Source organism: Dipteris shenzhenensis, chromosome 17 (genome assembly GCF_047967505.1).
Source record: "Dipteris shenzhenensis isolate YYH24624 ecotype China chromosome 17, Dip_SZ_1.0, whole genome shotgun sequence".
Classification (NCBI taxonomy): Eukaryota; Viridiplantae; Streptophyta; class Polypodiopsida; order Gleicheniales; family Dipteridaceae; genus Dipteris; species Dipteris shenzhenensis.
In genome coordinates, this window is record NC_141612.1 from 34,470,207 (window position 1) to 34,494,320 (window position 24,114).

Here is a 24,114-nt window from a genome sequence, read left to right on the forward strand (position 1 = left end):
GTGTGGGCACTTAAGGGGAGTTGCTCTAGATACTTGCTCAAAATGTTGTAGTTTGTAGTAATGTTCGAAGAGGAAATGGTTGGTGTTGCTTATCGTTTGTATGCTGAGGTCAAATGTATGTGTTTGTTGGGTAATAATAACCATGGTTAGACGTGATGTTCATGCGATCAAGAATTGGAAGGTCATGGATTTGTAGGTTGCTCCTAGATTATGATATGGGATGGATTATGCTCGGTCTCCAGTAGGGTTGTGATTAGGCATGAGATTTGATTGACAACATAGTAAATGAATGCTTGTGGACACGAGAGAGAGAGAGAGAGAGAGAGAGAGAGAGAGGGGGGGGGGGGGGAGAGGGGGAGAGAGCGAGAGAGGGGGAGAGAGAGAGAGAGAGAGAGAGAGAGAGAGAGAGAGAGAGATTATGATATGGGGTGAATTATGATGGGTCTCCAATAGGGTTGTGATTAGGCATGAGATTTGATTGACAACCTAGTAAATGAATGCTTATGGACACTACCTCATGGTTGAGAGAGAGAGAGGGAGAGAGAGAGAGAGAGAGAGAGAGCAAATCTGATGGGTTGATGTCATGCGAGGAAATTTGTCCACGTCTCAAATTTTTGTTATGTCATGGGAGGGGCTATTTGAAATAGAGTAAAAGATGCTCCTCCCTCGATTTGATTTCCCACCATGCCCAGTCCCTCTACTAGATTGCTCATTGTGCCCTCTTGACCTTACTTCCCTCTCTTCCTTGCCATTTGATTCTCTTCTCATGCTACTTCTCCCTTGATTATCGACTTTTTATATTATGGGAGTAGGAAACACTTTTGAAATAGGTTGCAAGCAAGTAAAATGCATTGAAAATTGGAAGGTAAGATCTCTCCCCTTGACATGAGCTTGTAAAAGTAGTAACTTAGAAAGGAAGGAAAACCACATAGCTAACAAAGTTATTAAAAAAAAAACACACTTGGAAAACCACACTACGTGACTCTCAATTGCTTGGTGCTCTTGTGGGATAGTTGCAATGATACATCTAGTTGTAACTATAAGAGTAATTTTTGTGAGTGTAAGAGGAAAAGTTTTTTGGAGGACGTAGAGGAGGAAGCCATTTGAAATGGTATCAGCTTTCGTTGTGACCTTGTATGTTGTTTTGAAGGCCTAAAGAGTTGTGGGTTGTATTCAACTTCGCTCAAAGGGGTAGTTCTTGTTAGAATGGACTTCAGGAATTTGTTTCATTGAGGCTAGGTAGGGGGGAATAGCATTACAAGTGATCATGGTGTGAGGTGGTGGAAATGCACTTGCAAAGGCTCTCTCTCCGGGCCCATTCAACCTCGCGCACAATTTCTCCCTCCGTGACGCTGGAGGGGAGAGAGGAGAAGAGAGGCTGGGTATCTTTCGGCGGCGAGCCTCTATTTGGTCGGGTGGGTGAGCCAAAATTCCCGTCTCCAATATGCTTCGAGCCTCGATCGGCGCAAGTTGGGGCGAGCCGGAATTCATGTTGCCAATACTGCTGGGCACGGGAATGAAGGAGGAGCTTAGGGGTAGGCAAATAAGAAGATGAGATGGGGAGGGGGGAAGAGTGGTGTAGGAAAGGAAGGTTTCTAAAAAAAGGGGAGATCTTGGATTTATTTATGTATTAAAAAAAAAAAAAACAAAGAGTTCACACGAGTGGGCACGTACGCAAGCTCTAGGTACCTCGTCTCCTCTGTAAGTGCTCTCTATCTCTCACACTTCGTAAGTTTTGTTTTCTTCGTCTTCCTTCTTCGAGCTTCTGCTCCTCCTCGGTCTTCGAGCTTTCATAGCTTCCCTTCTCCCCCCTGCACGGATTCCCTTTCACGAGATCGAACACTATACGGCCCTCTTCCCTTCCTTGCCTATAAAGAGTCTCCCCTTCCCCCCCCCGCGTCCCCTTGGACTCAGCCGGAGCAGGACTCCAGCAGCAGCGCTCGTCCCGACGCGCAGAGCAGCGCAGACCCAGATATAGCGGGCGCGCAGGGCAGGGACTTGACAGACGGTGCGAGGGAGAGACACTGCGGGACGTGCAGAAGGGAACGGAGAAGCGGTGGAGGAATAGAGAGGAAGCTAGCATGAGCAGGGGCACCGCCAGGAAGAAGGAATAGAAGAGAGGAAGAGAGGAGAGACAGAGAAGGAAGAAGGAAGAGAAGAGGAGAAGGAAGAAGGAAGCCACCGGAGAGCAGAACCAGAGAAAGAGAGAATAGCCGAGGAAGACCGCCAGCTTCCAGCTTCGAGCTTCAAGCTCCGCGAGAAATACAGAGAACCTGTAACTCAGCTATTTGGCGATTCCGGCTTTGCTTACTATCCTTCACAGGTTGCAATACGCTTCCTCCTCCAATTCCATAGCTTCGACCTCCAACATGCAGCCTCCTCCCCCAACCGGGCCCGGTGTAGATCTCCCTCGCGCTGCCCTTTCGCCGGTTAGTTCTCTTGCTACATTCGCTTTTGCTTATTCCGCGAAGACTCTGCCTTATAACTTTCCCTTTTTCATCCCCACAGATGGTTCCTCCCCTCGTCGGTGGAGTTCCCGTTGATTATGGGCCTCGCCTGCTCGACAACCGACAGCCGACAGCCCCTTCCAAACCTTCTTCACAAAAGTCCAACGACGAGGACGTCCCTTCCCGCTTGCTTTGGATTGGCAATGTCTCTGGAGATACCTCAGAGGCCGTTCTGAAGCAGGTTTTTAGTAAGTACGGGAATGTGGACTACGTAGCGGTATATCCTCAAAGGAGTTATGGTTTTGTTGAATTCAGGAATCTAGAGGATTCCAAGGCAGCGAAGACAGGAATGCAGGGGCAACCCGTGAAAGGCCAGGCACTCCGGATTGAATTTGCGAAGCCGGTGAGCGAATAGATTCGTTACAGGCTGATTTTGGAACATAAATCCGCTGAGTTATGATTTGTGTGTACACGCCTTCGAGCGGTAGCTGCTCGGTTTCTGAGATTGTATTTTAATTTCAATGGGATACTTTGCATGCTTGTTTGCTCACTGTCACTTTTGATTGGGGGTTACCGGGGAGTTGTCTACGTGCCTACCTTCCTCTTACCAACGTACGCTCAGACTTTCGGTCGTTCCTTTAAAGCCTACGCGGGTGATGCAACTACATACCCCTTTGTAGTGTCTGTGTGCCCATTTTTTGGAGTGTCAAGGGTTCGTTTCTTTCCTATTGCAAAGCTTCAAGGTGTAGTGCGTTTGGCAGCATATAGATGACTCGAGGCGAGTTCGTTATAGGGTGGGGTTTTGGGACAACTCTCCTTAGGGATTTGTTGAAGACCTATGCTCTCAAACGATAGAGCATTGCTATACAGGGAGTTGGTGAAGTCCTTCTTGTGATAGTGATAGCGATTATAGATCCAATATCGTCACGTTGCTGCCTTTGAATCTTATCAGGGAACTGCATCACGCCATTATTCTGAATCTGAAAGTGGGTAGAGCTATTTATTCCAAGCTCGACCAATCTGAAATTAGGGTTTATTTAGACAGGCAATTTATGTATCATGAATAGCCCAAAAACTGGTAGGTGTTCCTGCTTTTAAAAGTTTGGAGGGCTTACTTGAATAATCCAAACTAAAGTCTTAGGATGATGAATCGTAACAATGAAAATCAACAAATACCTTTCTTATAAATGCCTATGTCATCATACGTCCAAAGTCCAAGTTTTTGCATTTTGCATGAACACCATCCTGGAGAGTGCATGCAATAGGGCTATCTGTGTAGGTCGTTTTCCATCATTTTCATGCAAGCATGCCTTATTATGGTGAACTGACAACAGTTCAACAGCCCAATTTCTTCCTTATCTTACAATCACATATTTGCACAGCTTTTTAATATCCCTACAAGTTGCATTTACTCTTTTTCTTCTCACCGGTATAATAAATATCTTGCAAGTCATTTTTTCATTGACTTTTTTAAAAGTGTTAGCACAATAGTCGGAACAATTGTGTCGAAACAATTGGATGGCAGTTTTCAGCATGGCATATGACATAATATGCTGTAAATGGTGGTCTAAACAAAACATATGAACATCTATTTCAATCTAGCAAACTTATTCCCAAAGATGTGTTCCTAATAATACAGAAATGAAGGTGATCCATCAACAAATAATAAACAATCAGAGGATAGCAGTGCTGATTTTGAGCATGTGTGCGAAAATACCAATTTGTTCATGATACTCATGAAATGCATCCCTCCCAAGGCAATACCCCGACTGTTGTGCTTTCAAGGTGAAGGAACTTCCTTACCAGGTAATTTTCCATCAAGGCAAGCTATCGTCTTTGTCTAGTAAAGTTCAACTTCAAGTTTTGAATTTGCAACACAGCTAATACAGCTAAACTGAAGTCAGTATCTTATTTATTCTATCGACTTGTATAACAGTAACAAAGCAAGGACTGTCCTCAGTGAAAGATTACAGCCCTACTATGATTCAAAATGCGGCCTCCTGGTTAACAAACTCTTAACAGACACAAAATTGCAAAATAATGGCCGTGTTTTACTTCTCTTGCAACTCAGATCTCCTCTCCAAGCTGCTCGCCAATCTTATTGCCACCCTCTGTTTTTCAGCAACCAGCACAATACACACTACCATGTCTGTTAAATTGGCCATATTTTTGCTATGGACAATGATGGAAAAGAAACATCTTGGGCTCTAACATGAGAATGGGAAAGCAATCATGTGCCCAAGCTCTTAACTCTTAAACCTTTTCTCTAAGCCTAAGATGAAACAGTGCCCCCCCCCCCCCCCAGCCCTCCCCCTCTTTTTCTCAGGCTAGAATTCCTTCGTTTGTGCTAGAGGATGCCAACTTGCACTTTTTGACTTTGCAGTGTAGTGAAAGTGCCCACTGTGCATGCGACTTTGCAGTCGTGCCTTTGATAAGACTTCTACCATGCACAGGAGATTACTAAGTCCTGATCTCAATTTATTAAAAAGGCCGTTGGGCTTATTCGATGATTACAAAGCATTCAGGATCAAGTGTCACTCTTAGATGTCTGGACGTGGAGCTCCAGTTTAGGCCCTTCATCAAATTCTGTCTGTTCTTTGGAGTTTTTTTTTCCAGAGACATATGGCCTGGTATTTCACAGACTAGACTAAGCTCACAGGTTTGTCCTTGAGACAGAGCGTTAGCCCACTTCCTCCCATAGCTGCCCATTTATGTGCTTCTGGGCTGATCTGCCTGCATTGGGTTTACGTTTAACCTTATAGTCTCATGGCGTGGGCAACAAGCATGGCTGGATACCCCTTCATATGTACTTAGATGGACTGGCCTGCCAAAAGTGGCGAACCCCCTTGCTTGGTCAGCAAACTGCAGCTGCTTGGCTGTAACTTGGTGTATTTGGTGTAGTTGCTGCTTGATTGACATGTCAACTCACTTGCCTCGTGAATGTCCTCAATAGTGATCTAGGAAAATTGAGGTGGTGCTTCCCAAAGAGCTCCTGTTCCAAGATGAGCAAAAAACTTAGAGCTCCAAATCATCTGGTAGACTTGTTGCAAGTCCTCTGACTTCAGATGATATGGCTGCTTGTTAGTTCTTGTTTGTTGTAGTACGAGATAAGCTACTGACGTAGAGTGTTGTATAATAGAATGCTTTCTACTTTGAGGTAAACCTAAGAACCTTTTGAACTTTTTTGTAAAAGTTTAGCTTCCTCTTGTACATTAACCTTGATTTTAGCAACCAATAGTGCGTCTTCTGTAGAACCCCAGTACAAGTAAAATGGTCGCATCTAATGGGAGAGTAATGGTTGAACCGCCAAATATTGAGGCTAAGGAGGTTTCTATACGAGATGCAACCTTATAATAAGAGGGGATAGATAAGGGTGATGTGGGAGTTATGTAGATGTTCCACCCCATTCCACCCCACCCTCCTTTACATTGGATTGGGAGCATCACCCACCTCAAAGCTTTTCCTTTAGAACTGGACAAATCACATGATATTATGGAAGCGTAATATTGGGAATCCCACATTGTATCCCTCACAAAACTCTATAAAATAGGGGCACTCTTACACACTCACATCAAGCAAATGCTTTCCTAGCCAGCCTTTAGATTCTTGTCCCTCTTGGCCTATTCTCATGCGTTTCACTTTCTATTTCTCTTGAGAAGCTCCTGCCCCATCACTGCTCCTTGTAAGGAATCCTCTCTTTCAAGGTATCTGCAGTACTCTCCGCAGCTTTTAGCTCTCCGGTCTCCGAGATGAAGTCTTTGACAGCGTTTGCTGCACAAATCATCAGTAATTGCCAATGCCTGCATTGCAACCGTCATGAAGTCCATTACACCAACTTCAGAGCCATCATATAGTAGGCATCGAAGGACTCCACAAAAGCTTCCTTCTTTGTTTGCCTGGTAGGTCTTCCAGGGAAACAAAAAAGGAGGCTTTAATGTGATCCCAAAAGAAAAAGGGACAAGAAAAGAAGAAGGAGAAGAAGAGAACAGGCCGAAAGGGGCACCTTTTTTTGGGTTTAGGAAATGGTAAGCTATCTTTAACTTGCAACTAAATATAAGTAGGTTTCATTTCCTCCATTGAGTTTGGACAACTTTCTTGTTTAAACCTCAACCTCCAAGGAATTTTAGCAGTATATTGATAAATGGCATCCTATATCCTGTTTAAGAATGACAGTGTATCATCAAGTGATGTAGATGCTCACATTCTTTTACGATTCTGAATTCCAGGCGAAGCCAAGCAGGCACTTATGGATTTGGGGAGTGAGCGAAACTGTTACCAAAGAACAACTTGAGACAGAATTCAAAAAGTTCGGAGCATTAGAAGATTTCAAGATTTTACGGGATGGCAAATGTGCTCTGGCAGAGTATAAGAAGCTCGAAGATGCAAGTGCTGCTGTGGAAGGGCTAAATAAAAGAAACATGGGTGGTGAGGAGCTTCGGGTTGATTTTCTCAGGTCTCAGCCACTGAAGCGGGTATGTTATGAACTTAACCACCCTGCTAATCATCATGCAAACCGTTGTTGTTTCTGAGCACTGATTTTTCAGTTTGAAATGATCTTCTCTGTGTGTTTCTCAAATTGTTATGTATAAACAGCTTTGGGGCAATATACTCTGAATTCTGTAGATTCTTGTACCCTTGGTAATCTGTGCAGACACCTGGTTATAATATCTTTTGGATGCTGAAAATCACTATGCTTAGGAGATCACAAATTTTAATGGAAAGTTTGGATTGTTCTAAATATTGCTTCATCAAATGTTCTAGAAGATTCTATCATGAAGCAACAGTCAATATTTCTTTGCTGTAAGCCTTTACCGTGGATGAGTGTACTGTTTCTTTCTTGAGAACTGTCAGGTGCCCAGCATGTTCGTCCTGTTTAAATACACAAATACGACAATGAACGTGGCTTTATGGCTGTGACCTTTAGGTAGTTGAAGTAATTGTCGAGATGAGTAAGGATGTCACAGTCTTGTCTATGAACCAATAAAGAGGGAGTTACAAGACAGTAGCAACAATATTGGGCCTTTGATTTTAAGTCACTTTATTGAAATTTAGTAATCTTCTCGATTTCAAACTCATGTACATTGTCTTCTTTTCCTTGTTCCTCATTTTACAGATAGCAGTGGTACATGTTAGCAACTACCAGAGACAGCCTTCTTTTGCTTCTCTCTTATGCTTTGTGGGTTTGTGTCCCCTGGTCTTTTTGGGCTCCCTGGAGCAGCCAAGGCTGTTCAAGATTCAGAGGTCCCTTTGAAAACACAGTATTTGCACTTTTATCTCAAATGTAAAAGATACTACACAGGGCGCATAAGCTTGACCAGAACTTCTATAAGCAGCATCATTTTGAAGATGGGTATCAGAATTTCTTTAGGTGAGTTACCAACTGCTCACTAGCTTTTTGTGGGTTGGGAAAAGCGGAAGAAACACATCCCCCGTCCCCTTCTTAAAAGTGTTGGGTTGGCAATGCTCGAAGGTTGAGAACGGCGATATAATTGATTGAGGTCTAGATATCATGTGTACGATACTTAGAATTGTCCAAACTACAATTAATATTGAGGTATGCCTCTAAATCTAGCACACTTGGCTTACAAATCTAGTTGAGGGTTGCATGTGCCCATATTTGGGTAAAATATATTGTAGTGACAAGTTGGTGAGATAGTTCTTGTAGGAGTTTGCTGCATGGGGGAGGTCTTGAATGTGTGCGACTTTCAAAGCATGGCATTTTCACTTGTGAGAAAAAGGGCTCAAGATGATTCAAGGTATTGTGACGAAGCTTTTAAAGATGCATGCAATGAAAGAAGATTGTGTAAGTCTCATAGTGGAGGGTTGTACATCTTATATCCTTAAAGAGGGACATGGACCAAGGTCCAATATGTTTTCAAAGTCAATGATTTCCTCAAGTTGCAGGGGTGGGGTTAAGGATGGTTGCATACTTCTCATTGATGACAACTGGACAAGGAGCTTTCATTCTATACACACACAGTGTGTATTCGTCATGTGTGTGCATGTGCGCATGGCTATATGTATGTATGTGTGTGTATATACAGGCACATAAACGTGTTTATGCGTGTGTGTATGTGTTCATGGGTGTGTGTGTAAATGTGTGTTGCAAATGCACATGCACACTCACACACACCCGCCCGCATGCACGAACCTACACATTAATGCTGCTTGCTTGTGATGACAATTTTGAGCATGTGCTTGTTGCCTCCACCCACATTGGTTGTTAGCTGCCGAAAACGATCCATAGAGTGCCAACGAAGTCTAAGTGTTGACACATCAAAGACTTGTGTGTCACTTGCCTTATGGTGATTGATAGATGACAGTGTTTGGACTTATAAGTACTAAATCATGCATAAGGCATCGAGACTACACATGTTATCAGGCATGGTTCAGTGTTTGTGGCAATCTTGCAAGTGCATGTACGTGTATTCAAACTAGGACCACAAATAGGACAATGTGCGTACCCACTTGTTCTGAGTCCTACATGCATGCACAAAAAGATCATTAGACATGCATAGATCACACCACAAAGCATAAAAGTATCATTGGGCATGCACAAGCACGTACCTGCACACTCTCCATACCTTGGATAGTCATGCATGGTCCACATCAAAATTCCCCTGATGGAAATGCTTGCGGTGCGCCTCGAAGCTACAGAGACATCAAAGACACGTACGACTCTCCATAGGGTTTGGAGCTCCTCGATCAAGGGTGCCATATACATGTCCATATTCTTGGCCTTATACTTCCCTTGCACAAGTAGGGCAAGCATGAGGTGTTCCTTCTTTATTGAAATCCATGCCTGCGGTGCGCCTCGAAGCTATAGAGACATCAAAGACACGTACAACTCTCCATAGGGTTTGGAGCTCCTCGATCAAGGGTGCCATGTACATGTCCATATTCTTGGCCTCATACTTCCCTGGCACAAGTAGGGCAAGCATGAGGTGTCCCTTCTTTATTGAAATCCATGGCAGGATATTGTAGTTCACCAAAACTATGGGCCATGTCGACCAAGATGTGGAGCGTAACCCGAAAGGGTTCACGCCATCCATTGTAAGCCTGAGATGCAAATTGTATGGCTCCTGCACAACGGCTGGCCACATGGTATGCACCACTATTATGATGTTTTCTTAAGGCTTCAAAGCATCATATATTTATTTCTTTTACGATAATTATATGAATTGCTAATTATTATTCGTTGGCTCCATATCTTACTTTTTAGAAACTTGTATTGTACTTCCAATACCCAAACTATGGTTATTGGAAGTTCACACCAACATAAAGCAAGTGTTATGATATTTACAATGAGGTATCCACCTGGAGTAGAAATATCTTGTATTTGTCAAACAACAAATATAATCAGCCATCTTCATATGTAGTTTTTTTAATATTGAGTGTTATATGAATTGCTACATATTCTTTGTCGGTTACTTTTTGATTAGCAATATCTTATGTTTTTGTAACTTGGTTTGTATTTCCAATACCCAAACTATGGTTAGTGGATGTCCATGACAACATTGCTTGAGTGATGAACTACATCGTGATATTTTCATCAACTTACAGTATTAGTTATAGTACTCATAACAAGGCATGTACCTAAAGTAGAAGTCTCTCATACTTGTCAATCCAAGCAAACGTAATCAGCCATGCATGCAATTCTTAATCGGAATTCATATCTGATCCCCAAGGCTCACATTCCATCCAAGAGCCCAAGGATTGAGCTAGTAGGTTACATTGGTTCTCCATACATTGAACTACCCTTAAACTTGAGGTCTAGACATTTTGCATAAGAGTTAGATCTAAGTGCTTTCTTACCAAGACCTAAATGAGAGCTACAATGAGGCCTCTTTTATAGTTATAAGACTAGCTGTGTTGTATTTACCATCCAGCCCTAAAATCAAGGGTTATGCCATAAACATCTTGCTTGTCTTGATATAGGCTGCCTTTCATAAATAGGTATCCCGAAGATGCCATAGTCTAAAGCACACCTTGCTGGCATTTGCTTGCCCTTGAGGGGTCCGTTACTGAAAGACCTACTTAAAAAGTGCATTTAGGCAGGCTAGGATCATTTGGGCTGGGATTGCAACTCTTGTTGCTCGGTGGCTTGGCTCTTTTTGACAAGGCCTATTTTGTCTGAGAAACAGGACGGCCTCCTCTTGCTTCGGTGGACATGAGCTGGGAGATTGTTGCTAGCATCTTTGCTTGGCACACCCAGAGGTCTAGATGTATAGAGGCTATAGATGGCACCCGGGTCCACCCAGCCCTTACTTTGGCTAGCATTTGGACAGATATTGTATACACCTTATGCACGGGACTTCGTGGTCTACATCGGCTAGGAGGATGCTTTTCCTTAGAGATTGGAGAAGCAATCTTTTTTTCTCTGAGTCTTTTACTTGCATGGTGTGGAACTCTCAGCCACAGCCTTGGTTTCTTTCAGAATTTACTTATCCTTATACTCTTTCAGCGGTATTTTACCATTTTGTTTCTCATGTTATGGATGATGTATTTGTGCCTTGGGCTGTTCTTTATAGAAGTCTTTTTCAGGAGGGAGAAAGTATTGCATTTAGGGGGTGATAATAAATCCCCATGGGCTCTAAAACTTTAATTATTTTGGTTGAATGAATTAAAAATTTGCTGATGTAAGCAATTTTTTATTTTTAAAAATTTACCCACATTGTAGGTTGGTTGCACCCTCCCCGGTGCAAGACTTTATTTGAATCCCTAGCCTTCTAGGTTAGATCACAGGAATTGCCACCGAGGACGTAACATTATCCCCTTGTTCATAGAAGACTTATGTCCTCACTAATCATTGTATAGGTTTGCCATAGGTGGACCTTGAAAATTGATTCTATGAGGATAAAATACGTTTGATTGAATTGACTTGGGAGTGGGCACCACTATGCACAGATGCATATAAGTGGAAGCAATAAACTCAAGGCGATCCACAAACATGATGAGGATGAAAATGAACAAAGGAGATGTGAATTAAGATGTTCCCTTGAGTTACTAAAGAAGATTACAAAAAACGCTTCAATGCCACGTGCTCGTATTGAAAGTGAAGTGCCTTTTTGATGTCGTCCCAGTGAAGTGCCTTTTTGATGTCGTCCCAAGTGTTGGATAGGAATACTTGAGGTTTGATGGAGAGGGGCACGACCCAACCCTTTAATAGCCCAGAAACGTGCTGATTTTGCCACATAGGCCAATTGAGCAACCATTCCCATCTGTGGCCAACTTGTCACATGTATGGCCGACTGGCAATATGGCAGCCTTGCTGCATACACATGTGCAACCAGCACATGTATGCGTTCTAATTGGAGCCCCATCACATGGCCCATTCCATGCAATGCCTTGCTCATTGCAAGATCCAAAATTTCAACCCAAGAATGGCTGATATACACATTGATATATCCTAATGCTCTTCCCCTAATATGGGAGCCTCGCATGTGAGCAACTAAGAAAAAATCAATCGTTTGGAGAGTGTAGCATTGACCTCCAACCCCAATTTCAAGAAGCATTATAATGTGCTTGTGTTCCTGACTGAGTGACTTTATTTCATTCTCCTTGGACAATTTATAAGACGGATTGATTGCTGAGGATCTTTTCTAAAATAAAATGTATCCAATCTTGATTCAAATCGAACATCATATTCTTTGCAATTACTATGCAACCCTAGTTGTTGCAATTTAGGATGGTGAACTCATTCTGAAAGAACTCGTGCCAGCCAAGATCCACTCAATCATTCTCCTTCGTAGGAGGAAAGAGCAACCGCATTGGTGTGGGTGCACATTTTCCCACCACAACATGCGAGCGTGTCATTTTTGATCAGCCAGAGGAAGCGTAGCTTTCTAGACTTAGCCTAGAGTTTGCAAAATAGGAAAGAAAATTCAGATTCCAGCCATTTCAACTACTTGTTGTTTGAAATGTCACGACATAATATTCTGCAAAGTTTTGAACCTGAAAGTTCCTTAAAAGGCATTTCGAGAAAAGGGGATGATTTGGCTAAATGTTACATAGTAGAGTTACATTTTCAGCAACCAAAAAGTAAAAATTACAGAATATCAATTTTCATTTCAATAGATTTCCAGGACCCATGGTAATGTCATTGTTACGCTCAAGTTGAGGCAACATGACCTCGGAAGGGTCAATCGACATTTTCCTTTGTAAAGGATCAATGTTTGTATTATATTTATTTTGGCTTCTTGTAAATGGTCAAAGGGGTTAATGTCAAGGTCCTTGATGAGGGTGACAAGGCACTGACTAGATGGGTCTAAAGCTATGGGTCTTAAATGCATTAAGTGGGAAATGTGCCTAGGGGCAAGTGAATAAATTGATATCCCAAGAGAGGGGTAGTAAATATGCATTTAAGAGGTACCCTAGAATGAAGACATGTGGCATACTAGATCCATCTAGGGAATTGGGGCTTGGTGGAATATGCAAGCTGGAGCCTTCACGTAGGATTGTTGTTTTCAGAGAGTTTGCTACCACCGAGAATTGGTTGGGAGGAAATTGAGTGCCTGCCCCGTGATTGATCGTTGACTTGGGAGAATTGAGCAGGTCTACGTTAGTGATCATGACATTTGGTATCGGAGCGTCGGGTCACGAAGGTCGTTTGGAAGCTTGTGCGGGAGGACTGCATGTATACATGGAATTTGAAATCGTTCGTGACTCGGATTTTGGTTTGGAAGGTTTGAACGATGAAGTAAATTTTGATATGGCGGCACATTTCTTGACTGAGCGATGAGAAAAGGAGGGTGTGATGGGTGAAGCGTATTAGGTGGTTGGAATCGTTACCTCGAATATGCATTGCGTAGTGTGCATTTGGAAAAGAAGCTCTCTATCATTATCCGCCTTAAGCTTGAGCAAACGTTGAAAGGTCGAGAGTCTTGTGGGGAGCCTGTCAGACCATAGAGATTGCATGGGTGCAGGAGTTCACGTCGTCGTTATAGTGTTAGATTGCTGGTGGTTGGTGAACTCGTTCGTGATTGTCATGATTGATGGATGCTATGTCCATATGGCTGTTCATCGCTTCATTGCACAACTCAACGCACCAGCCTTAGTTTGTTGGGAGCCTTGTGTGCAGTAATAAAAGAGAGGCTAGAGCTTGGGTATTTGTTTATAATGGCTACCAACAAGAATCCTCGACCGAGGAACAATGCAAGTACGCAATAGGAAGATACCCATGGTGTTGGTTGCATGGCATGATTTACCTCTATCAGAAGCTACCTGGAAATCCGTATACCAGTTACGGAGAGTGTCCCTGGACTTTATTATCGAGGATGTTGATGCCTGAAGAGGAAAGGAATGTTACGCTCAAGTTGAGGCAACATGACCTCAGAAGGGTCAGTCGACATTTTCCTTTGTAAAGGATCAATGTTTGTATTATATTTATTTGGGCTTCATGTAAATGGTCAAAGGGGTTAATGTCAAGGTCCTTGATGAGGGTGACAAGGCACTGACTAGATTGGTCTAAGGCTATGGGTCTTAAATGCATTAAGTGGAAAATTTGCCTAGGGGCATGTGAATAAATTGATATCCCAAGAGAGGGGTAGTAAATATGCATTTAAGAGATACCCTAGAATGAAGACATGTGGCATTTTAGATCCATCTAGGGAATTGGGGCTTGAGTTCATGGTTTTCAACCTTTTTTTTTTTTCCGAAAAAACAGTTCTAATTATATTACTTCGAGAACAAGATACAAGAGGTCAGCTTATAGCTGACGGGCTGCGTACACAAACCGGACGCAGCCCAAAAGGTAGCATAATAAATCATACTCTCACGGAGGAATATGCTGAGTGTGAATGAACAGCCATCGGGGTGGTGAGTAGTGCCACCGAAGGCCCTGCGTAGTCTGCTCGAAGAAGAGGCTCTGTGAATCCCAAGCCTGGAGGAAGCGTCTCCGCTTCTCCTGACCAGCCCGGGAGTCTCCCTGAATCTGGTCCCACTGGCCTCTGAGGGTATGAATAATCTCACTCCAAATCTCCGCCATGATCTGGGCAGTCGATAAGGAGGTGCCACCGAGGATCTGCGCGCAGCGCGAGGTCCAGATGTGCCATCCTGTAATGCTGCTGATAATCTCCCAGACTGGCTGCCTCTCCCGAACTCCTGTATCAGCCTCTGCTAGGTGCTGTGGGATACCCTCGAGCGGCCCCCACGTCCCCTGTGTGATAAGGAAAGTGGGGTCCTGCTGGCATGCCTCGAACAAGTGATGAAGACCAGGTGCGGTGCTGCACCAACAGAACGCGCCCCAAGTGATCACTCCTAGCTCTGGTGCTGCACGAGTAAGAAGCCCGAAAGTCCACCTCCACACTTCCTGGGCGCGCATGCAGCTCCACAGGCAGTGTTTTGGTGACTCCTCATCCGCATGGCAAATCTGACAGCAACCGTCCTGGCCTATCTGCCTCAACCAGCTCCCCACTGGAAGACCTTTGTGGGTAAGAAGCCACAGGAAGTACGAGATCTTCCGCGGCCGCCAGCTCTCCCACAAGGCCTTCCAGAAAGCCTGCAAAAAGAACCTGGAGATACCCTGTGCGTACCAGCTAGGACGCTGGGTGGGGGGGCGGCTCTGCATCCTCCCGAGAATTCGCCTGCCCAGAGTCGTGCTGTAAGCGAAGAAGGAAGTCTGCCCCTGTCCTGTCACAATCTCTGGCCACCACCACTCTCCTGGGTCCCACTCAAGCTCTGACAAGGCCCGCCCCTCCCAGAGCCAAAGACGCCAAAGCTGCAACTGGTCCTGCTCGATACTAGGGTCGGTATGCCAGACCTTCCCCAGAAGGCCTACGACCCTAACCCTCTGCCACGGTAGTAGGGGGTCAATGAGCGCATCCTCTCTCCTGAGTCGTCCGTCCCCTGAAACCGCGAAGAAGGCGATAGAGGAGTCATCCAAACGTCCTGCGACCACCAGTGGGATGCCACGGGGGGTGAACTGTCCCAGCCAGTGGGTGTCTCCAGGCATGAGGACCTGAGGCTCAGGTGGAGCCAACCAAGCGGCTGGGATCGCTCCGTCGATCTCCGTGCGTCTCGCCTGGACTCCGCGTGCACCTCCCGCTGCGTCTGCCAGATCGGCCATCTCCAGATGTCTGTACGTATCCCTCCAAACTCGAAGGGACCGGGCTGGCCCCCTCATCCAGCCGTCCCACCTGATATGTGATCTCTCCCCCAACTGAAGGCCCTCGGCGTCTCTGACCTGCCCATTCCAGACGAGCGGCTGGCGATCGATCTCCTCCTGACAGCTGGGCTGGGACTGAATGAGACTGAGACGGAGCCGCCTCCAAACCATGAGGAGGCTACGAACGAGTGGGGAGCGGGGCTGAGTGAGCGGGGCGGAAGTGAAGATCCACCTGAAGGACGGTAGCCACTCTCCACCTCGGCGCGGGACACAAGAGCCGACTCCCTGCTGGAGTAACATCTTCCACGTCTGCCCCCCTGGGGTCAAACCGCGGATGATAAGCTTGCCTAACAAGGCCTGACTCTGAAGCTCTGGATCAATGACCCCCAGACCCCCCTCCGCCTGCGGAAGAATGACTGTCTGCCAAGCAACCCTGGCTCTGGTATCTCTCTGCCCATCCTCCCCAGACCAAAGAAAGTTCCGAACCAACCTCCTGAGCTGTGCCACGCTGGATCTCGAGAAGCACCAACAGGAAGCCACATACCAAGCCGTGGCTAGAAGGACCTGGTTAACTACTAAAGCACGACCTGCAAGGGACAGCTTAGCAGTGCTCCAGAAAGCCAGCTTCCGTCGGATGGAATCTAGCACCGGGAGAAACTGCTGAGCTGGCGTAATGTCTAGGCCAACCTGGAAGCCAAGGTATCTAGCTGTCTGACCACGTGGAATCCATCTGAAGCCCAGGAATCGCCCCCACTGAGAACACGCCCCCGGGTCTGTGAGAAAACCAACTGATTTGTTCCAGTTGATTTTCGCACCAGCGGCCGAGCAGAAAACCTCCAGGGCCATCCGCACCCTCTCTAGCATCCTCTCATCGTCCTGGACATAAAGGGCTGTATCATCTGCGTACTCTGAGTCCAAAAGCTCCGTGTCCTCCCGGAGTGGAAGGCGAACACCCCTGAGCCCTGTGGACCTCGCCCGAAGGTAGTAAGTCATGGCCTCGGCGAAGAAGAGAAACAGATAAGGAGCCAGGGGACAACCCTGACGAACTGATCTCTCCAAGCTGAAACGCTCACCCATCCTGCCTCCAATGATGACTCTGCTAGACGCTGTCCTGTACAAAGCTGAGATACCCTGAATCCAGCCTGCCGGGAAACCTAGCCGCTCCAGAGTCCCCTCCAAAAAGGACCAATCCACGCGATCGTAGGCCTTCTCGAAGTCGAGAAGTAAAATGGCAAGGTGTGAACCGCTGTACTGAGCCCACTCCGCCGCCTCTGAAAAGGTGAAGACATTATCCAGGATACTGCGGTCCTGGACAAAGCCTGTCTGAGTGTCATGGACGAGGTCTGGGAGTAGAGGTCGAACTCTGGCACTGATCATCTTGGCGAGGATTTTGTAGGCAGTGGTAAGGAGAGTGATCGGACGCCACTGGCGGATCTCCTGTCTATCTCCTCCCTTCGGGATGAGGCAAATCAGTCCCGAGGAGAGGCTCTCTGGCATCTGACCGCTGCTGAAAATCCCCTGCAGAGCTGCAAGGAGGGGCTGATGGATCTGGTCCCAGAAGGAGGTGAAGAAAGCTCGGGATAGCCCATCCTCACCTGGGCATTTCTGCCCATCAATAGCCATCAAGGCCTCCAACATCTCCTCCGCGGTGAACGGCGCCAACAAAGACGCCTGCATGCTGGGCTGGACCAGGGATGGAATGTGCCTCCACACCTCCTCACGGTCACGACTAGCACGAGGGGCAAGTGGCTCCTGCTGGAAGAGGGTCCTGTAGAAGTCAGTGGCCAACCCCATGACCTCCCCCGGGTCCGTAACAATGTGACCATCCGCTGTCCTGAGACTCCGTAGCTGATCACCTGCAGCTCTCTGGCCGTGTGTCCTGAAGAACTCCCTGCACATCCGGTCACCCTTCCGGGCCCAGAAGGAGAGAGAGGCGTGATAGGAGAACTCGGAGCGACGCTGGAGGGTCTCCTCCAAGAGGGCTCTGGCTCGAAGGGCCTGGATCCGAAGCTCCTCCGAGCCCGGGGAAGACTGCTGAAGTCGCTGAATGGAGGCGAGGTCCCTCCGAAGAGCTCTCTCTCTGCCCCACCAATCCTGTCGAACCTGTAGGGCTGCGAGCTGGCAGATCTGGCTGGACTCCTGCAGAGCCTGCGCGACCGAGTCTACCAGATCCATGCCCTCCCCCCAGTCTCTGTCCCAAAGACTGCAAATGCTGCTACGGACGTCCACCCTCGAGAAGATGGAATCGGGAATCCTGCATGATCGGGGGGGGAGAGTCTGGGCTGCCGAATCTAATGAGAGGAGCACAGGCGCATGGTCGGATAGTGTCGTCCCTGGAACAATGCCCGCCTGGCCACCTCTGCTGATGGCCCAATCACTGACATAAAACCTAATGGTTTTCAACCTTGTGAGTGACTATCATGAGATTGAAACTACACTATGTTGTGTTTTTAGAGGATGAGTTTGGGAATGTTTCTGCATTCATCTAGGTATATGCTTCTGCCGTATTAGCGGACATGCAAATTTCACCTTGTGAAGTTTTCGTCCAAGTTGCGGCCTACTGGTATTGTGATAATTCTTTCTATCTTAAATGGTGTGTTGCCTTATCAGCTAGATTTAGATTTAGATGCTCGTTGGGGAGAGACTAAAATGAAAACGTTTAGACTTCACAAGCAGTTGTAGCTTGAATGAAGAGATTTCGGACTACCTTTTGATTAGCCTTCTCCTTTAGTGCTAGCCTTCGTCATGACTGAGTCTGTCCTTCACCTCCGCAGTGTCGACAGAAACTCAGTACGAAGACTTTGTATAAATGGATGCTCAAGTATGTGTGGGTGTGCGGATTTATGTGTGAGAGCATATTTTTATACTATGGTCTACACCCATGTTGGGCGCTGGTGACGTCAGTGGGGATGTCATAGTAGCTAGTCCCTGCTATGCATGATGGAGTTTATGGTTTTCAACCTTGTGAGTGACTATCATGAGATTGAAACTACACTATGTTGTGTTTTTAGAGGATGAGTTTGTGAATGTTCCTGGATTCATCTAGGTATATGCTTTCGCCGTATTAGCGGACATGCAAATTTCACCTTGTGAAGTTTTCGTCCAAGTTGTGGCCTGCTGGTATTGTGATAATTCTTTCTATCTTAAATGGTGCGTTGCCCTATCAGCTAGATTTAGATTTAGATGCTTGTTGGGGAGAGACTAAAATGAAAACGTTTAGACTTCACAAGCAGTTGTAGCTTGAATGAAGAGATTTCGGACTACCTTTTGATTAGCCTTCTCCTTTAGTGCTAGCCTTCGTCATGGCTGAGTCTGCCCTTCACCTCCGGAGTGCCGACAGAAACTCAGTACAAAGACTTTGTATAAATGGATGCTCAAGTATGTGTGGGTGTGCGGATTTGTATGTGAGAGAATATTTTTATACTATGGTCTACACCCACTGTTGGGCGCTGATGACATCAGTGGGGATGTCATAGTAGCTAGTCCCTGCTATGCATGATGGAGTTTATGGTTTTCAACCTTTTGAGTGACTATCATGAGATTGAAACTGCACTAGTTTGGGAATGTTCGTGGATTCATCTAGGTATATGTCACTCCCGAGTCCCTTGTGCTCTCCTTATTTGGGGGGCTTACATGTGGAGAATCTACCTTCATTCATGAACAATCTAGCACTCAAGGGTTAGCTTCCTTGACCTTCTTGCTTGGCCGACATGGTTGTCTCAGGTCTGAGTCATGGCATGACAAGGAACTAGAAGAGGGCAAGTTTGAAACAAGGACAATTTTTTGGGGAGGGCTGATGCGTGCTCAATGTTGCTAAGGATTGTGACTAGGTGACAACTTTATCCTACAAGAATAGATATCACTTGACACTCAGGATCTCACAGGTAAACATGTGCATATCTGGAGATTATACAGTCAAGTAGATAGCCAAAAGTCATTTATACATCAGATCCTCCAAAAGTGAACGTATCCCCATACAAAAGTGTGTTTTCATGTATCTCACACCTGCAAGCTGAAGGCTGCTAAAGACTATGTATCATTGTTAGGCCAAGGGCTTTTGATTCTATCGCTTTCTTAACTAAGATCGATTTTGAAGATTTGAAGTCACGAATAGGGAATTCAGCTTCACAAAATTTCAGCTACAATTTTAAAAAAGTAGATGTGCATTTTGACTTTCGTTGGCTGAAATTTTAAAATCAGGTTCTTTTAGATTCATATTCAAAAGGGCAATACCTTAAAAAGTGCACAAAGGTTAAAGATGTTGAAGAGGTCCTTCGTTGATTAAAACTTTCTTTTAGATAATTTGTTCTTAAGTCTAGGGAACTTTTGATTCCAACAAGGCATCCGTGATGTATTCTTAACTTCTAGTTTTTTACTTACGAATTTTAGTTTATGCAACTATTGATCTCTCAGACTTGTTAGATTGTTCTTCATAAACTTTGTCAGGTTAGGAGGTTCATAGCTGACTTATTTGTCCTTTAATTGTTGGGAGGAGAAATTTATACTCGTGAATTTTGTGAACTTTATTGTACACCTAGTGGAAGCTATTGTAGTTCCTTGGATCTTAGTATTACTTAATTTTCTTTAGGTTTAGAAGTTCATATCTATGATAAACGACAAAGAACTTGAGTATACTGTGTTGAATTTATGATCCCTCACATCAACTCAAATATCACTGATACACACGCACGCACGCGTGCACACACATCACCCTTTGAAAAAATTAAGAAATTAGAGAATATATATTGTGTGATTTGTCTAATAGAATTGCTTACTAGTGATCAAATGTAAAGCCATGTTCAATCACAGGGATATGTGGCTTTTCAATCCTTTTTGTTACCTCAAGCACTCTAATACAAAGGTTAGTTGCATTGAATTTGACATCCTAGGCGTGTCGAGTATGCTCGAGAATTTTTTTAAAAATTTTTCAAGATGTTATGAGGACGCCAAAAGAGAATCGGACGCAAATTACAACTTTGCTAAATTCCATGAACTTAGTAAGTGAATGATGTTCTTTATGTCATGTTACCAAACTAGTGTTTACATAAAGTAATATGATAAGCTTGGAATACCGCCAGCAACCATGCCAAGATCTAACATTGCATTTTTACAATAGTGTTTCCTCTTGAAAACAACAATTCCAAAATTTCCATGGTCTTCAATCTTCAAATGATCTATAAGTTTGAAATATCTTTTGGGAAAAGTCGTGTGCCCTCATGTTGCAAAACGTAGTCGTTTAACTACATGGAATGAATGTTCTACACAAGAAATTGTGTTAACAGAAAGGGAATCAGACAAATATTCCAATTCAAGCAGCTTTTTTGTATTCTAAAGTATACAACAATTAAGTTATATTTCAAGAGAATCAACAGTAAAATACTTTCTTAGTCTATAAAGTTTGTTGTGATAAGCTTGGAATACCGCCAACAACCATGCCAAGATCACATTTCTTTTTTACGATAGTGCTTCCTCTTGAAAACAACAATTCCAAAATTTCCATGGTCTTCAATCTTCAAACGATCTATAAGATTGAAATATCTTGTGGGAAAAGTTTTGCGCCCTCATATTGCAAAACGTAGTCGTTTAACTACGTGGCACGAAATTCTACGCAAGAAATTTTGTGTTAGAAAGGAAATCAGACAAATTCCACATTTAAATTGCAATTCAAGCGGCTTTTTTGTATTCTAAAGTATAAAACAGTTAAGTTATATTTCAAGAGAATCAACAGTAAAATACTTTCTTAGCCTATAAAGTTTGTTGAAATATGGCATTCAACCTCTCTTTGAACGGACGATCTATCATAGTTCATGAATGCTAGTTTTCCTATCGATCATCTCTGATCGCTTCTCTGTAGAAATCCATGGATATCTTGTCCTTCCACCAAAATTAGAAATATAAAAGTCTTCTAGCTTCATCCTTCCAATAAACTTATTCGCAAGCAACAACATGCAAATCCATGCTTGATCACATGCAACAACATGCAAATCCATGCTTGATCACATGCAACAACATGCAAATCCATGCTTGATCACATGTCCAAGAACGAAGCTGTCTCTCTCTATGAGTCCATTGAGACATTGTATAATGCAAACCCACACATGTACTTCAACATACATGCATCCTCTCCTTTGGTGGATGCAGGTTGAGAGGCAGCTCGCACCAGTAACCACAAATTTGAAATTATGTAACCATGGTGTCATAATGATTCAATCTCGGTTGCAATTGATTAGCAAAAAACAAAATGCTCACCACTTGAGCAATGTGGATTGGCAACTTGAGCTTAAAGATAACATTTTTCCTTTTTTTTGGGGGGGGGGGGGGGGTGGGTGGGTGGTGATGTACCGCTTCTCTGATTGAATCAGAACTGAGCTGCTTGTTGATTTGATTCTCCAATGTAGACAGGTGCTTCTGGAGCTGTGCCATATGCATTTTGAGCTGTAGGTTTTCCTGTTTGCAGTCCTGGATCTGCTGTTGCAGGCTTAGGATGTGTGTCCATTCTGGTACAAGGCAAGGTGGGGAGAAGCCACCACCTGAGCAAATGACTTGACCTTCCTGCCAGTCATAACTTTGAACGCCAGAGCTATGTATCTGCTGATTAGCTGTGTACTTCTGGAAAAGTAATTATTCGCAGGTTGAGCTGCTGCAGTGTGGGGGTGTGTGCTCAATTGAGCTTTGAAGAGTTCAAGCTGTGTACAATGCAGCTCAAGCTGCTGCTGTGTGGAGGTGAAATGAGCTGTAAAACAGAATCAGTCAAGCTGCAAAATGCGACTTGTTCGATGCAGGTTAAGCTGTGTATGTGGGCGGGGAACGGGTTCTGCTGCAATGGTGGGATCAACTTCAAGCTGCTATGGTGGTGGCTAGGGCAGGTTTTGCTGCAATGGCCAGTTCAAGCTGCAAGGGCGGGCTGAACAGACGATCTGCAAAACGGTCTAAGGAGCTCAGGCAGGAGCAAGAGAGGAGGGGAGGAAGGGAGGGACTATAGGGACTGCGTGTGTGCGAGACGCCCTTTTATAGGGCTAGGGACTGCGTGTGTGCGAGACGCCCTTTTATAGGGCTAGGGAATGGCCCTTTTAGAGAGAGAGAGAGAGAGAGAGAGAGAGAGACGCCCTTTTATAGGGCTAGGAAAGCCTTTAGATTGGTCGACTGAGTCAGCAAACTGGCTGACGACCCGACCTTTTGTGACCAATCAGGCTGCCACCCGACCTTCCGCGACCATGCTGACTATGTAAGGCCTGGCCAAGCAGGTGCCTACTGTACCAGCGATTGGACACTCATGACCTCATACGAAAGATTCATAGGCAACGTGTGCACCATACAAGGCATGTCCGAAGATGTGAGTGGCATCGCTGATGTGAAGCAAGGATTCCCTCAATCCCCCACCCTCTTGGGATCTGCATTGAAGAGCTGCCTTCTTTTTTGGACACTTTAGGAGGAGTCAGCACTAACACATCACGAGAATTGCATAGACAGTTGAGAACCTTAGATGTATTATATGACAACCAAGACATGAAGGGGCTCATAGGTGGAAGGTGACTGTAGGATCCCGTAGGATAGAATAGATGCATCTTGCAAGAGGTGTGAGAGCACAATGAAATCTCTATTATGATTGTGAGAGAGAGGACTCTCTCTTATAGAAAGGGGGAGAAGGTAATACCTTCCCTACTTAGTGGCAATCAGCCCCTACATCAGTGGGAATCAATCCCTACATCAGTGGGATTGCCTTTGTCTTACATCATCACTTAGGTCACACACTAGACACATCATAGCACTTGATGTGCCTTTACAACACACACAAACACACATGTGACTCCCCTAGATGCACACATGTACGATAGAGCAAGCCCTTGATCATACTTACCCCAACAAACCCCCCTCAAGGGATTGCCTCTTGCAGTGTCAAGGATACATCTAGTCTCATAGTTTCTCATGCCATCTCATGGTGGTCAAGGATTAATCTATGGCTAGGATCTCATGCTAGCAAGGGTTCCCAAGGGTGTGAGGTTTACAGAAATAGGATAGTCAAAACACATATCACATGGTCTACATCATATGGTGACCAGAGGTGATTTACATATTCTTTTTGGAGTACTACTCCAGGCAGAGAACCTCAAAATTTGACCAAGTGATGATAAACAAAAAGACAAAGTGCCTAAAAAGCATAGTCTTCATCATGTGGAGACTCATCAAATGAAAGTAGATTGGCAGTTTCTGACTTTGTAGTTTCTTCCTTTTTGGCTTTACAATACTTTTCATGGTGATTGTTTTTGCCACAATGTTTGCATGGATTGATCTTGAAGCAATCTTTTGAGAGGTGATTAGTCTTCCCACAATGTTTGCAAGGTGAAAACTTCCCCTTTTGAGTTTTTATGGCATAGGCTGTGTCATTGCCTCTCTGGTAGGCTGTGTCATTGCCTCTCCGGAGTTCCATGTGCCTTTCTTCTTCTTGAAGAGCAGTAATAAGACCTTCAAGAGTAGGATTAGGAAGATTTTTCAGAGTGGTAACGACATGATCATAATCTTCAGGCATACTTTTGAGCAATACTGCCATTGCATCATCTGTAG

At 44.7% G+C, this 24,114-nt stretch overlaps 1 protein-coding gene across 4 annotated transcripts in view; it reads left to right on the plus strand.

Annotated features, from left to right (window-relative positions):
- Positions 1 to 1,695: 1,695 nt before the first annotated feature.
- Positions 1,696 to 24,114, plus strand: part of LOC147892026 (flowering time control protein FPA-like) — a 59,429-nt gene continuing 37,010 nt past the window's right edge. For 3 of the 4 annotated variants that reach the window (XM_087388053.1, XM_087388055.1, XM_087388052.1), the window contains exons 1-4: positions 1,696 to 2,056; positions 2,141 to 2,429; positions 2,509 to 2,850; positions 6,674 to 6,919. In XM_087388053.1, the coding sequence (XP_087244179.1) occupies positions 2,370 to 2,429; positions 2,509 to 2,850; positions 6,674 to 6,919 (648 nt within the window). In that variant the 5' untranslated portion in view covers positions 1,696 to 2,056; positions 2,141 to 2,369. Of the gene's footprint in view, positions 2,430 to 2,508; positions 2,851 to 6,673; positions 6,920 to 24,114 lie in introns of all 4 variants that reach the window. The other variant, XM_087388054.1, reaches the window with a different exon arrangement.